Raw genomic sequence first — 15,565 nt, 5'->3', positions numbered from 1 at the left:
GAGGCCTAATGGCTTTTGAGTTAAAGAAAAAGAAGAAGTTTCATCATCATACTTTGAAAAGTAAACAGAACTTTAGAATTGACTCTGCTAGTTTTGGCCGATGAAGGTGACACGGCTGAGGTTACTCATCTGTTTCTTTGGTGTTATCACCCTTGTCTGTCTGTTTGTTTGTTTGTTGTTTGGTTTCTATGTTTGTTAGTTTGCCAGATTACACAAAAAACTACTGAATGGATCCTTTCACCATGAAACTTGGTGTGAGGATGAGGTTTGGATCAGAGAAGAACCCATTACATTTAGGTGCAGATCCGGAACAGGGGGCCAGTCGAGTATTATTATTTATTTTCCACTTTCTTTTACGTTGTGTGATGGGACGTTTTCAACAACTGTTTAACTGATTTTCCGGAAAATAATTCAAAGATCTTGATGAAAAAATGAAATTTGTTGCAGCTTTATTGAATTTTAAGGGGAATGTTGGACCTTGGTGCTGGTATGTGCTCTACTGAGTGCTATTCTAGTTTGTTTTATTTCGTTTTGTTAACATCCAAAATACATAATTATATTTTAACAACTGAGAGCGTCTCTACTTTGTCCTGGAATATTCGGAGCAATCCAAGTTTGTTAAATCAAGTTTAGTCCAGAGACGTGATGCTAGAGCCCTCTAGTGGCCATCACCGGCAGGACAAGCTAAAGAGGCAGATGGTCAGGTGAATTGAAGCCTGAGGATGAAAGAGGTTTGACGGCTCAGTGAATCCTTGAGTACGATCACACTCTTGTGCAGCCTGAACATAATAAACCCGACAGAGAGAACAGACACAGGCTGATTGCTGCTTGATGTCATCACCCTCAAACTGCACACGTTCAAACAGGCCTGTTAGTGGAGGCCGAGGCACGTTTACTTTAAGAATAGGCATGAAGAGCAGCGATTGTCCACACTGTCTGACTCAGTTGTGCCCAGGAGGAGAGCTCAGTGTATGAAAGACCTGTGGTTGTGCTCATATTCGAGAAGTAAAAGCAGCAAACATCTTCCTGACGTCCATGTGGCTGAGATGCACTGAGGGAATAGATGTGGATCCCACCGGGGCTTCTCCATTCAGCTGTGAAAAACTTGTTTACTTCATTTTCTGGGCGACTGAAAGTGAAATGTTCGCTTTGAATTCTTCTGACGACTCAAAACGAGCCGGGTCCTGTGAGATTATGTAAGAGACAGTGTCCTGTGACTTAAAGATATATCAAAACTGATGTTATTTTTAGCAGAATCCATAAGAATGAATGTTTGACGGAAGTCAGACACTGCAAACAGGTGCTCGTGTTTTGTCCCTGGTAAATTTTTAGAGTGAGGCAGTTATCTCTGTGTCACTCTGACAATGTCAGCGGTCGATGTGGCTCCAGTTCAAACGATATGTGTTTATCTGGAATCGGTCGCTGCCCAGTGGAAACGCACCCTGTTGTAAATATAAAGGACAAATGTGAAATGTTTGCTCTCCACTCCTCAGTTTCCACCATGTGGCGGCTCCTCCTCTGCTGCCTTGTGGCCCTGGCCAGTAAGTTTTCACTCCTTCATCCATATTATTTTATATGCAAAAGCTTCATTGATATTATTTTGTTATTTTACAACAGTCAGGGCTCAGTCCATGCTTTACAAAATGTACTTAATTGGAGTTTCAGAGATTTTGCAAACAATCCTAATCCTTGATTTAACTGTTTATTTCTGATGCATAGAGCTATAATATATTCCACTGTTCCAACAGGAGAACAAATATTTACAATTGTATGATATTGATGTTTTTATTGTTGATGAATCCTGAATTACCAGTAACTAATTTAGGCACGAATGACAAAAGTAAAGACTTTTAGAGTTGAATTGGGACCATTTATGGATTCAAGGTTCGGGTTATTAGTGCTACCTGAGTTGCTGACTTGTTTCTGTTGTATTTATTTCAGTAGAATTAGTTGTTTGAGGTTTACTGTTAAAATTAGTTTTGTGTTGGGAATTAGTTACTTGAATGAAAGAATGAGAAACATGTTTTCCGTGCTCTTATATTCACAAACACTGACATTATGTTCAACATCTTGCAGCGTGCCAAACCGTCCGCTATGGTGAGTCCTTTATGTCTTCATCTTTAAAGTATTTGTTTTCCATAAAGAACATGTGAGATTATATATCATTATATAAAACATATTGCAGAGCTCAACCTGAATCCTCAGAAGACGTACGAGTACAGCTATGTGGGAGTTGTGAATTTTGGACTCGGGATGCCGAATCAGGCCGAGTCCGGAGTGAGGATAACCTGCAAGGTCAAGATCACTGGTGTGTCGACACAAACCTTCGTCCTCAAGGTAAGAGGGAGAATAAGGAGAAAAGTTAGGAATAATATGTCGTTTAAACCTGTTAAGTGGTTGTACAGGCTTTTGATTCCATTATATATCATTTATACATAAAAAAGTGAGATTCCTCGTGATAGTGGTTAGATTAGAAATGATTTATTATCACAACAGAGCTGTTAATGCACTGTAATTAATGCACGGATGCATTAATTACATCCACCATCACCTTTTTGTCTCTTATCAACAGATGCTGCAATCAAACTCTGTCTGAAACATTATAATCACAGTAAAACGAGCTTTAATGTTCAACTCCACTGTTTTCTCCTGCTGGATTAAACATTTCACCTGGGTTTCATCTATAAACCTGAGTTTTCATGTTGATTCTGCACAAACACTCACGACTAAAATCTTCTCCTTTCCATCTCTGGACCAAAGGTCTCAAATTTACTCTTCGAGGAGTTCAACGGCTTCCCGGGGAAAAACAGCTTCATCCCCTCCCCGAAGCTCACCCAACGTATCGCCGACCAGCTCGCCAAACCCTTCATGTTTGACTACGCCAGCGGACATGTCGGTGACATCCGGGCCTCTGCTGAGGTGTCTGACACTGTCGTCAACATCGTGAGGGGCATACTGGGCTTCTTCCAAATCACTGTCAAAACCACACAGAAGATCTACGAACTGGAAGAGGTGAGTCGCTGACAGAAAAATAAACTGGGCTGAAATATGAGCACTTCCTGGAGTCACTGAGAGATGCTCTGTTAACAGTTAAGATACTTTACTATGTATAGAAATGCACTATCATGGGAAAAACCCTTTCAGATTTATCATCTCGTTTTCGAGGGTCCCAAACATTTACAAATGTGACACAGGAAAGAGACAAAGAGAACAAAGTAAGGGCAGAAAAAACACAACCTTAGACTTAGATACAATCAAATGAAAGAGAAACAAGATCAATCTATGATAAATAAGGACTGAAGGAAATACAAGAAATCATTTTACTACTTAAAATATACAAAAGACAGTTTCTTTTAAGATGAAAGAAAACATTTTTGAATAAGCTAAATGACGACAACGAGTGGATATTTAAAGGTATCAAAAGAATTATCAAACCCCAAAACACATTCACTGCTCTTTTCTGCAGCATCTTCATTAACTCTACACAACATCAATAAAACTATATTTAAAGATGTAAGAAGATCTCATTGTGTTTGTAGGTTGGCATCCATGGCAAGTGCCAGAGCAACTACGTCACTGAAGAGAACATGGAGACCAAGGACCTGACCATCACTCAGGTGGTGGACCTGGATCGCTGCAAGGAGAAAGCCGCCATCTACAGGGGGATGGCGACCGCCGTCCTCGACCAGGTCTCCAAACAGGTCCGTGAGCCTCACCACAGATTCATCAGATCCCACAACACATCAATTAAAACACAGCAAAGTCAGAGGTGTTTGTGTGTCTGTGTCTCCTGCACCAGAGAGGGGACTCTGTCGCTTCAACAGTGAGATATGTTTACACGGTCAAACCCACAGCAGAGGGAGGTCTCATCACCAGGGCTCACGGCCTGGAGCGACAGTTCTTCAGTCCCTTCAATGTGAAGGGCGGCAGTTTCAAGATGCAAGCGACGTAAGACAAAGAGAAATATGTGCACATTACGCCGGCTCATCCGCACAGAGTCTGTGATACAAATGCTTTGAATAACCTCTCCTCTCCTGCAGGAAGGAAATAGTGCTGCTCCATGCGATCGACACTGAAAGAGCCGTCATGTTCGGGGCAGTGGAGAGCAAAGGAAACCTGGTTTACAAGTTTGTCAATGCCAAAGCAAACGTCCCCATAATGATGCAGAACCTGGACACCCCGGTTCCAAAGGTAAGAATCACACTCGCTGTGGTTGCACATGGAATATTTACATTCATCAAATCTATTTTTAAAGGATACACTCAAATAGATACGGCACGTAAAATTTAAATAAATACAGAAATAGCCGGGGATGATTCATTTAAAATGCATCAACATTTCCTTTTTGAAACCTGAAGCAAAACCGCTTTATTCTCTCTTATATGTCGATTTCATTTAAAGATATTGAACACTTTTGTGTGTTAAGGACCAAGTGAGTGACATATATATACGCTAATTATTTCTGGGAATGGAAAAACCTGCTCATGTTCTTTGCAGGCGATGGAGTTGATCAAGCATCTGGCTGAGGCTAACAAATATCAGATTGACAGCGCGACAACTGAAGACACCATAAAGGTCTACCAGCTGCTGCGAGTGATTCCCTACGAAGGGTTGGAGGAGATATGGAAGCAATTAGCAGGAAATGAAGAATATAGGTGAGTATCGCTATCGTTCATTGATGCAAAAAAATATTCAACTCTAGAGGCATAAAGATAATAACATTTAATTCAGCTACAGAATAAAAAACTAATCTGGATCTGGCTAATTACATATATATATATGGACTCATGCCTCTCCGGGCTGCATGTAGACATGGCCGGGACACGTTTGCATAATTATCCCAACAGGAAATGAACCAACCAATCAACTTGCCTGTTGTGTAGGTCTGCACTACGCCATGTTGCTCACAGCAGCTTGTTTGTAAACGTTTATGGCTGAAACAGTCAGTTCCAGCTTGTTTACTGCTCAGTGTTGTTAGATATAGATTTAATCACAGCAATCACAAAAACAAAAAATTAAGTACAAAGACTTAAAATATTCTAATATATAACTAAAAATAAACAAAGATTTATTTGCTAACAGAAATAAAAGTAAATTGCACAATCCTATATCGCACAAACACGCAAGTAGAACAACACAGTTACTGTATAATGAAGAGAACCTCATTGTTTCACCATTGCACTTCACACAAGAAACACCCAAAACTAAAGTGCACAACAACCAGCATTATCCCGACCTTTCTTCTCGTCCTTTAGTGAGCTAGATTCCCCTGCTCCCCCCGCCTCTGCCTTTCAGTGCAGAGACCTGAGGTCAATGTTCCCCGCCCCCCTCCCCATCTCCTACTGCTGACTTTGAGATCCTCTCAGCAGGGATGAGCCTGTCTCGCTCACAAAGTAGAAGCGGGGCGTGCACGTCAACAAGGTTAATTGACCCACACGTTGACATTATGTCATTGACGTGACGATGAACGATATATATCGCTTGTTTGTTTGCTTGTTTTTTGGTGCCGCCCCCGGCAAGAGGCCTCGGTGGGCAGCTGCCATGTCACCCATACCTAATCCACTACAGCCTACTGGTGCCCATGACCCCCTCCGCACTGTAGTATCTTAGCATTGTAACATTTGTTAATTAGCACTAAACACACAGTACAGCTGAAGCTCATGGATATAAAGTTAGTTTTAGTGTGGCAGTTGGGACGATGTGTGTGTGTGTGAGTGTGTGTGTGCAAGTCTATCTATAGTTATGAGGGCCAAATTTGGTTCAATACCATTGTTGGGGGATATTTTGGCTGATCCTCACAAATTCAAATTCTTGTTTTAGTGTTAAGACTTGGTTTTAGGGTTAGGGTTAGGTTAGGGTTAGGGTAGGTTAGGTTAGGGTTGGGAATTTAGTTGTGGTGGTTATGGTTAGGGTAAGGGACTAGGAAATGCATTATGCCAACAATAGAGAAACAAGTTTGTGTGTGTGTGTGTGTGTGTGTGTGCGTGTGCGTGTGCGTGTGTGTGTGTGTGTGTGTGTGTGTGTGTGTGTCGTTAATAGTGTCGAATAGTTGCCCCAGGCATGTGACCTTTCACTAACTTTTACTTTAGTTAAGTTGCAGAAAGTCGAGTTAAATTAAACTAATTAAGTTGTGAATAATATTTTTGAGAGTATCTTTGAACCCACCGTGAACAGTGCACTCAAGAGCTGAACCTCCTCCACAGATAACCTTTAACCAAGCTTTTCATTATAGCATCATAAGACGACGAACAAAACGGTCCCAGGCCATCTCTAAAATCTCGTTCTGATCCACTCCATCTGATTAGGTAATTGAAGAGTATCCTCCCACTTAGTTCAGGAAGGATTTAGTCTGGTACATTACCGCTGATGAATGATTTATTATCTTGAGAGGCACGATGACAGAGAGGTGATGAGTGAAAGACTGCGCTCTCTGCCCATTAAGATCCAGACAGCTTGTATTTCATATCGTGCAAGAGCAATTAAAAGAGACACCTGACCTTGTCTTCCACACCTTTACCTTCTCCATTTTTTCCTCTCTTTGGTTTATTTGAAGGCTGATAAGTGCTGTCTGATGAATCCAATTCCCCTCACTCCCTCTCTCACTATCATTAGACGTTGGTTTTTGGACATGGTCGTTGAGGTCGGCGATGCCAGAATCCTAAAGTTCCTGGAGATGAGGTTTCACGCCGGAGATGTGTCTGCAAGTGAAGCCGTGCAAGCCTTAACGCTGTCTATGAACCACCTCAATCCCATTCCTGAGCTGGTGGAGATGGCTAAAGTGAGTCACAGGGAAGTTGTAAATGTGAAGAAAGACATCATGCACACTTTCTTCTGGATATGCCACCTGGACGGGTGGCGTCAAATATGTCTCTTTTCTGCAGATGTTCCTGAACATTCCTTTTTGTAAATCCAACACCTATCTGTGGCACACTGCGGTGCTCTCCTATGGATCCCTGGTGTATAAGCACTGTGCATATTATACACCCTGCCCAGTAGCTGCTGTTCAGGTAATCAGAATAATAACATACTTGAAATAGCCATTCCATCAGAAGCACTTCAAGTCATAATTAGCTAAAGGATGTAATTTGACTCAGTAAGTAGCATCAACCAATTACAATGTGTAAATGTACTTTGCTGATAACAGCCACTTGATTATTGTTTCACATCTGTTTCAGCCTCTGTTGGACATGGCCACGCAGGGTCTGAAGAATGGCAGTGAGGCAGACATGGTCCTCACCCTGAAAGCTCTGGGGAACGCGGGTCATCCGGGCAGCATTAAAACCATCATGCGCTTCCTCCCCGGAGTGGCCGCCACCCCTGTGAATGTGCCGCCCCGAGTGCTGAGCACGGCCGTGCAGTCGATGAGACTCATAGCTGCCAGAGACCCTCAAAGAGTAAGAACAGCATCCACTGAAAGACATTGTTACCTCTACATTCATCACATTCAAACGATATTTAATAATACGTCTGATTCATGCATAATCTTTATCATTGTGGAGGTAAAAAAAACATCTGTCCACAATCATAATTATCTGCCTTGTAAGTTCACTGAGAGTTATAGCATTTGTGCAGGAACAGAACAGAGACGACTTCAGCTGCGGGGGGGGGTTAATGAGTCAGCGTTCTCTTGTGTTTTCAGGTCCAGGACATCACCATGGCTCTGTTTATGGAAAAGAACCTTCCCGTTGAGATCCGCATGCTGGCCTTCATGATCCTGTTTGACACCAAGCCGCCCATGGCTCTGGTGTCCACACTGACGACACATCTCCAGATGGAAAAAGACCTCCATGTTGTCAGTTTTGCGTTTTCCTACCTGAAGAGTTTCGCCAGATCCCGAACTCCAGACAACCAATATCTGTGAGTTTGAAGATTTTCAAAAATGAACACCGTATATAACCGTATATCGTTGTTTGTGTTGTTTGATACTGAATCTAATTTCCTCTGCAATAGCTCGACTGCCTGCAACTTGGCTGTGAAAATCCTGGCCCCGAAATACGGCCGTGTCAGCTATCACTACAGCAAAGCCATGCGCATGGATTGGTTCAATGGTACGTTCCAAGAGAGAGTCCTGGATCATGAGGTTTCTCTGAAAACAGTTATGCAGGAATTTCCTATTCTCTCTATGCAGATGACTTCCTCATCGGCACAGCAGCAGAAGTCTTCATGCTCAGAAGTGCAACAAACATCTTCCCCACTGAAATCATGATGAAAGGGAAATTATTTTTCATTGGAAGAATTCTGCAGCTCCTGGAGGTACAGTGTGATACACAGTGTGAAACACAACCACTGACACTGAAGTAACTTATCTTGTCAGAGAGTGGTTAGCACTGTCAACTCGCAGCAAGAAGGTTCCCCGGTTTGAATCCCTGTTTGGCCTGGAGCCTCTTTTATATGTTCTCCTCGAGTGCCAAGTAGCTGCGGAACATATCTCAACTTATCAATGTATTCATCAAAATACTTAAAATACTTATATGCAGCTGCAGGCCAATCAGCCACAAGATCTGCTGGAGTCCACCAATCACCACATTGTCCTGGCACAGACCTGTTTGCATGCATCAACCGCTCAAAACTCAGGCCAAGTATCGCCATGAGAAAACAAAACATATCCACCACAGACACAATCTGAAGACTTGCAGATTGGGGTTAGGTTAGTTGGAGACTCTGATTTGCCCGTAGTTGTAAATGTGAGTTGTTGATGATTGTTGTTCATGATCAGTAATTATCTTCTTTTCTTTTGTCCTCTGCAGCTTGGAATCCGTGCTGAAGGAATTAAGGATTTGTTCAGCACTATAAACCCTGGATTTAACGGGGATGTAGATTTCACTGACTTGCGGTCCGTTTTAAACGTGGTGAGTATATCATTCTAATTTAAATGCAAAAAAAGATCACAGTTGCACTACAGGGAATCTGCTGATGTGTTTGTGTACCCATTATTTTGACGTCATCCTCAGCTTCAAAACTGGGATGTTCTGCCCAACGATAAGCCAGTTCTCTCCGCCTATGCCCGCGCCTCCGGACAAGAGTGGTTCTTTGCTGACATGAGCAAAGAGTTCCTTCAGAATATCATCAGGGTGAGAGATTAATCGGACAAACCGCTACGATTGATCCATTAATGTCGAAGCCAGCGCAGTCAACAACAGTATCACTATGTTAAATGGTCTACAAAGCCGCCACATGCCCCCCCCCTGCTGTTCTGTGATCTTACTTGCAGGCTGTCAGTCCTGCTGCAGGGAAAGGAAGCCTTCTGTGGGAGGTGATTGAGAATCTACAGAAAGGAATCTCATGGCACAAGACCAAGCCTTTCTTGATCTTCGAGGCTCGCTACTACCAAGCAACGACCCTGGGTCTCCCGCTGGAGATTAGCAAATATTATCAGTCAGTCAATGGCATCACAGTTAACGGTGAGGAGACAAATCTATCTGCAGCATATGAGCACCTTAACTAATCTAATCAGTATTTTCATAATGTCGTAAACTGTTTGTTTTATTTGATCAGTGTTCTTTTCTGTGTAGCTAAAGCTGCAGTAACTCCACCAGTGACTGAACATCTTGGACAACTCTTGAATTCAGAAATTTCACTGGAGACTGATGGTTTTATTGGGTAAAAAAAACTAAGTCTTCTTTTAATTTAGAGAGAATATACTTCCAGCATGTTTAGCAATTATACGATCATGTTGTTGTATGTCATTTGCAAAACCTCATCATTGCCAAAGTTTGTATTTGTGCTGTAGAATTACATCTACTGCTTTCACCTCTTCTTTTTTAGCTACACAAAAGATTTTTGGGTTTTCTATGGGATTAACACAGAACTGTTCCAGTGTGGCTCCGAGTTGAAGTCTAAAATGCCAATCGCAATTCCATGGAAGTTCTCCGCCAAGATCAACGTCAGAGAGAGGAAGTTTGAACTCGACTTTCCTGCGTGCAAAAAAGAGATTGAAATAATATCAGTCAGGTAGGTTTTAAATATGGATTCAGCAAAACAAATCACAATTGAAATCACACTGAATCGATTCATAGTGTGCACTGCAGCTCTTGATGGAGCAATACATGCACAAACAAATACAAAACCGCCTCAGTTTTTCTTTTCTTTTTTACAAAAAGCTTATGGGAGTCCATAGTTACATTCTAAATATGAAGCAGTTGGGAATCACACAATATAAAAGCTTGGTATTAGAAAACTGTTTTTTAGCATTTAGCATCATTTTAGTAACAGCACCTCAACCAGAGACTAACATTAGCAAACCAGCACAACAAACACCAGCTTTACTTGTAATTCAGTGAACTGAAAACATGATTGAGTGGTTTGTGACTCACTACACTGGAGTAGGAGCCAGGCAGCCGGGATCCTTACCTGTTTACTGACGGACTGAACAGATGTTCAGACAAGTACGAATTCTACATCAAATTGTGACACCTACAAGCAAAAATTGGTTCTTATAATGTGTATGTCTGAGGAAACAAATTGTATGCATGCTATCCACAATGCAGCCTGTAACCAGTATAAGAGTCATCATTTCCTTATTCCCACCGATAGCTCCAATGTGTACGCAGTCTCCAGGAACATAGAAGAGCTAGATAAGGCTAAAATGACCCCAATGATTCCCAAAGCCATTGACGCCAATGACGAAGTTGCCCACACAGGGCCCTCAGTGGTGACGCCTGAGTCCGATCAGGTACAGTCAACACCCGTCAGAGGTCAACCAAACAAGATTCATTAAACTGGAAACAGATTCATATTTTTCTGTTGTTTATCTTTTCTTGTCTCACAGATGATGAAATCAAACTCCTGGCATCCACTAACCAAGATGTGCGCTGAGAGTAACATTTATGGAGCCGGCCTCTGTGTGGAGTCTGAGCTAAGAAGAGAGTATTATCACGAGGAGTACCCACTGTACTATTTCCTGGGATACACCCACATGGCACTCAAAGTCAGCCCAGGTATTCACATCCAGTTCTTTACATTCCACCACACAATGCTGCTAAACTCACATGAGACACACTCCTCAGTGACAGGTCCAGGTTGAAATGTCGTTTCAATTTTCCAATTTGCAAACATGGCTGCTGCAGTCGCTGCAAATCTAAACTTTAGATTTAGAAACAGCGAGGATGGGTTTAGTGGTGAGGTCTGACCTGAACAAGCTGTAACAGAATGGGAGAGAGATTAATTCAGCAGACCACCAAGCAAGTGTTTCACTGACTTGTCTGATTGAAAGTTTTAAGTCAGTTTCACACCTGAACACCAATGGACGTGGGTGTGAAAATGTCCTACATGAAATCCAATGCCGGCAGATGAGAACACGTGTAGTTTTTATTTTTACCGTTTTAAGTATATATCATCTTTGCATTGATAGTATGTCCCTGCTGTAATTTTGTTGTCATTTAAGTCTAACAACGTATTGTATATATATTTTTATTTGTTAACTTTTTTTGCTAACATAGCCTGTTTTCTTTGTTTTAGCTCACGCAATCAAAGCCGTTGACAAAATCCACTTTGAGGTTAATGCCGGCCCGAGCACACTTCAAATGAGCACACAGCAACTGCTGGAGAGTCTGAGGAGCCTTTCCAAGGTAGTTGGCTTCCCTTGCAATGTTATTATCTCTGCACCTGCTCCGCCGTTTTATCCTCATCCTGCATTGTGTTTACAGGCGGCCACTCAGCAGATCCGTCTGTCCTCTGATTCAGCCTCAAGCGCCAGAGGATCTCATCAGAGCGAGCCTGACAGCTTCCTGGAAGTACGCGAAACATGCTGCACATGAGAGGGACACATGTTCCCACCGTTACCTTGAAAGAAGTGAAACATGTTTAGAACCATGCACAGATTTCTGTGCAGGCAGACGGTCCATAAAAAAAGTGTTTTATCTGACATACACAGCACATATTGATTATTTCCTCAGGTCTCACAGCGACTAGTTAGAATTTACCCACAATAACAACGGGTATGATTACCAATCCACACATGACATATGATAAAGACTCACACTGGACACAATGCAAACAATCCCATCACAGTCTTATATGTAGCCTTCTATGTGATTCCCTCAGGTTGGGGACTCGACACCTGAGGCCGTGTTCAACGTCAAAGCTTTCGCCTTGAGTGGCAACGAGAAGCCTCAGGGTTACGACGCAGCCGTGTACTACACGCCCGAGGCAAACGTTAAGAACACCCAGCTGATAGTGTCCCAGGCTGGAGAAGACACCAACTGGAAGATGTGCATGGACACCACTGTGAGTGCCCATGCCGAGGCCAAGGTAGATATGAAACACACTCAGTTACTCAGATAGAGAGAAGGAATCTAAAGAATAATTCTCTCTTTACAAATACTTTGTGTTATTTTCAACATTTTATCCTTCTTCTTCTGACCATTATCTGCAGTGGAACCAAAGTATATTCTTTCTTTCTCCGCACCAAAGAACTCCATCGTTTTCCAGAAACAATTAAAACCCACTTAGAGAAGCTGAACCGTCCCACTGGGGAACATGTGCCTTAGTTTCAAAGACTATCCACTGCAGTGTACTCTTAAACAAATCTGTCACTGTATTTTCTGTCTCTGGAGAGTTTGGGAAGTTTAAAGAGTAAAAAGTGTCTTTACACTCCCTAGTTACGCTGACAAGCTGAAAGGAATAAAGTAAACTCACTGTCCATGTTCATGGAAATGAAAGGATATGTAGCCACATGCAGTAGTGAGGAACTGTGATGTGTTCTCATGGATATTAACATGTGAGCAGAGTTCTGTGTTCTGAAGGCATGAGCTTTATTAAGGGTATAGATATGAAGAGAATACTCACTGTCAGATAAATGTAATGTTGGATTTGCTTGTTGAGGGAATTTTTAGACGATAAAAGATAATGTAAAAATATATATCAATAGACCTATGTTATATATTTTGTTGACTTGTGTACATACATTTTCCAAAATGTTTCTAATCATGTTCAAACTCAGAGCAGAGACTCAGAGACGTTTCATTATGGTCGCCTTTTAATTGTTTCATATCAGCCTAACCCATCTCTGCTATAATTTCTGGGGCTAACAACATATGAGGGAAAAACACACAGCTCAATAGTACGATTATTTATCAGAACGTGAATACAACTTTAATACATGAACTCATCCATTAACATGATTTGTGCCTGAGTCGCATCAGAAATGGTGGTGAAGACTACAACTCCCATGATGCCACGCTTCTTCACGATTGTCAACGACTAGATGTTTTGTTATTGTTTTTGATTTAGAGTCAAGCGTCCAAAGTTACATAAAGCAAATTTCAAAACAGACTTAAAACATCCAGTCTCAAAACATTTGACTGTGTGTAACTGACACTTGTGTAACTCGTGTAGAGAGGAAATGTCACACTGGCCGCTCCTTTTTGAGGAGTTCGATGTTGGGACGGGTGTTTGTTGAGTTTCCCATCGTGATTGATCCTTTGTGTTTGGTCTAGGCACACATCCGATGGGGAGCTGAATGTCAGTCCTATGAAATGTCAATGAGAGCTGCAACTGCACATCTGCCTGGTTCCATGCCTACGTTCAAGGCCAAAGTACACTGGACCAAGATCCCAGAGACCATGGCCGAGCTGGGCAGACGGTGAGCTTCACTGGGGGGGGGAATCAGTTTGTGTCAAGGAAGTGATTAAAATGAGAGAATAAAAATGTGTGGAGGAATGAAGGCTGAAGTGAAGAAGGGACTGAAAGATTCCTTCACTTGTTTTGTTGAAACATTTTCTGTGTTCAATACAAAATCTACTGGAATGTGTGTGAAAGAAGCATTTTACCTTTTTCTTTCCCCCAGAGTTGGAAGCTACATCCCCGGCGTGGCTCTGCTTCTCGGCTTCAACCAGCAACATGAGAGTAATGTCGATCAGGAGGTCTCTGCATCAGTAGTTGTTGCCTCAGGAGACAGCGTCGATTTGAAGATTAGATTCCCACAGGTGCTGCTGCAAATTTTCACCACCTACATTTCTATGCAAAACGTATGAATCACTGCATTGCAAATCTTGACTCCTGTATTTACACAGACGTGTCCCTTTCTGCTGTTCTGTCATTAGTATACAGTGTACCACAACTCCATCCCAGTTCCACTGCCACCTGCCAGTTCTCTGGGGTTTCAGCTCTACACCACAAACACAACAATAGATGGATTCGGACATTTTTAAAAACATGTGAGCTACTGAGCTAAACTGAGTTTAATTGAATTGTCATACTTATCTCTGTCTTTTTTTAAAACCAGTACAATTTGTGTGTGTGTGTGAGCATGTGAGCGTGAGTGTGTGGTGGTGGATTGTTCTGACAGACGTCCATGCAAAGCAGATAACAAGCACATAACCAACAAAGCCATTTTTGCTTCTTTCATAAAATATGTTTTGTGTTGCAGAAAGACAACAAAGCCCAGATGGGAGCCAGATGCCTCTTTTCACAGTGATAACACTGCAGCCCAAATCGTACCTCCGTGATAAAAGTGAGGATCATAAAAGATGTATCAGTGATGCCTCAGATGTCGCCCGTTTGGAAATAACCTGTAACGCTCTTGATTTATTCATTAGAAAAGCCCGTTAATATTTGAACACCCTCTTTTGAAGAAATACCGTGTGAATTCCTGCTTATGTTTCAAAATACTATATCTTCATCACACTGGATTCATAACAGTGGCTATTGTGCTAAATCTGGGTGTCACGTGATTAAAATACAGAACAGCCTGTTTCTTCCTTTTACTTTAACCATTATAACACATTCTGCATGTAAACAATATTTTTTAAAGTATTAAAGCCAGATAATGATACAAAAAAATGATAAAAAACACTGATGAGAAACTTGATTCAGAGTTTTTAAAATTGGTCTGTTGCAAACTTTGTCTGTTAGAAATAAAAGGGTGCACTTTACATGACATTATATCTGCCCAATGTAATTCTTATTAAAATACCTAAATTGTGGAGAAGCAACTGCAATTCTGTTGATAAAATTGGCAAATAATCTTTGTTAACCGGTCCTGTTAAACTCTTAAAAACCCTCTGTGATTGTCAGAATACTCAATGATTCAGTAAATTGAATGACTGGAGGGTTTCCTGCAGAAAGAGATGGATGTTTACAAGGTCTGTGTGACCTGCTCTGTTTGTTTGGTCAACTGATGCAACAGGACTGTTTGCAGATATCCGCACACGGTGCCTCCATCAGTGCCTCTGCCACACACAGAACTCTGTGCCCTTTGGAGTCACAAGAACATGTCAGTGCTCGCTGGGCTAGAATATTTAATATGCATGCATCTCATGCAGCTTTTTAAAGGATCTCAAAATAGAGGGGTTTTTTTACGATTGGATAAAAGATCTGATGAACATTAATTAAAAACGCCACAACTGGGTTTGGGCCAAATCACAATTTTGAGTCATAACAAATGGGATGTCAGCCGCCAAAGATAATGATTTCCTCCTAACTAAAGACTGGTTGTCCTAACTACCCCTGGCTCTGGTGCCAACGCTCATTCAGCCAGATGGTGTAGAATTGCAGAGAAAAGACGATGCCATCAAAGGCTGAGCACAATTATAATGGCGCCATTATGTTCCATTTACATCTCTAA

At 41.8% G+C, this 15,565-nt stretch overlaps 1 protein-coding gene across 1 annotated transcript; it reads left to right on the top strand.

The window, feature by feature from the left end:
* The first annotated feature begins 1,501 nt into the window (after window positions 1-1,501).
* vtg3 (vitellogenin 3, phosvitinless) lies at window positions 1,502-14,883 on the top strand. Its single transcript, XM_035176630.2, is given in 30 exon segments — window positions 1,502-1,541; window positions 2,077-2,097; window positions 2,186-2,337; window positions 2,761-3,012; window positions 3,540-3,701; window positions 3,800-3,948; window positions 4,041-4,191; window positions 4,498-4,655; window positions 6,613-6,778; window positions 6,882-7,007; window positions 7,176-7,350; window positions 7,353-7,394; window positions 7,640-7,665; window positions 7,667-7,857; window positions 7,951-8,048; window positions 8,129-8,253; window positions 8,748-8,849; window positions 8,952-9,071; window positions 9,212-9,401; window positions 9,513-9,600; window positions 9,766-9,951; window positions 10,534-10,672; window positions 10,769-10,937; window positions 11,458-11,567; window positions 11,646-11,732; window positions 12,043-12,249; window positions 13,437-13,582; window positions 13,787-13,925; window positions 14,043-14,156; window positions 14,369-14,883. Coding segments are annotated over 29 exon segments (3,825 nt in total). The 3' UTR covers window positions 14,151-14,156; window positions 14,369-14,883.
* Window positions 14,884-15,565: the final 682 nt, after the last annotated feature.

Source organism: Hippoglossus stenolepis, chromosome 14 (genome assembly GCF_022539355.2).
Source record: "Hippoglossus stenolepis isolate QCI-W04-F060 chromosome 14, HSTE1.2, whole genome shotgun sequence".
Classification (NCBI taxonomy): domain Eukaryota; kingdom Metazoa; phylum Chordata; class Actinopteri; order Pleuronectiformes; family Pleuronectidae; genus Hippoglossus; species Hippoglossus stenolepis.
This window is presented reverse-complemented; position numbering and strand designations above follow the sequence as displayed.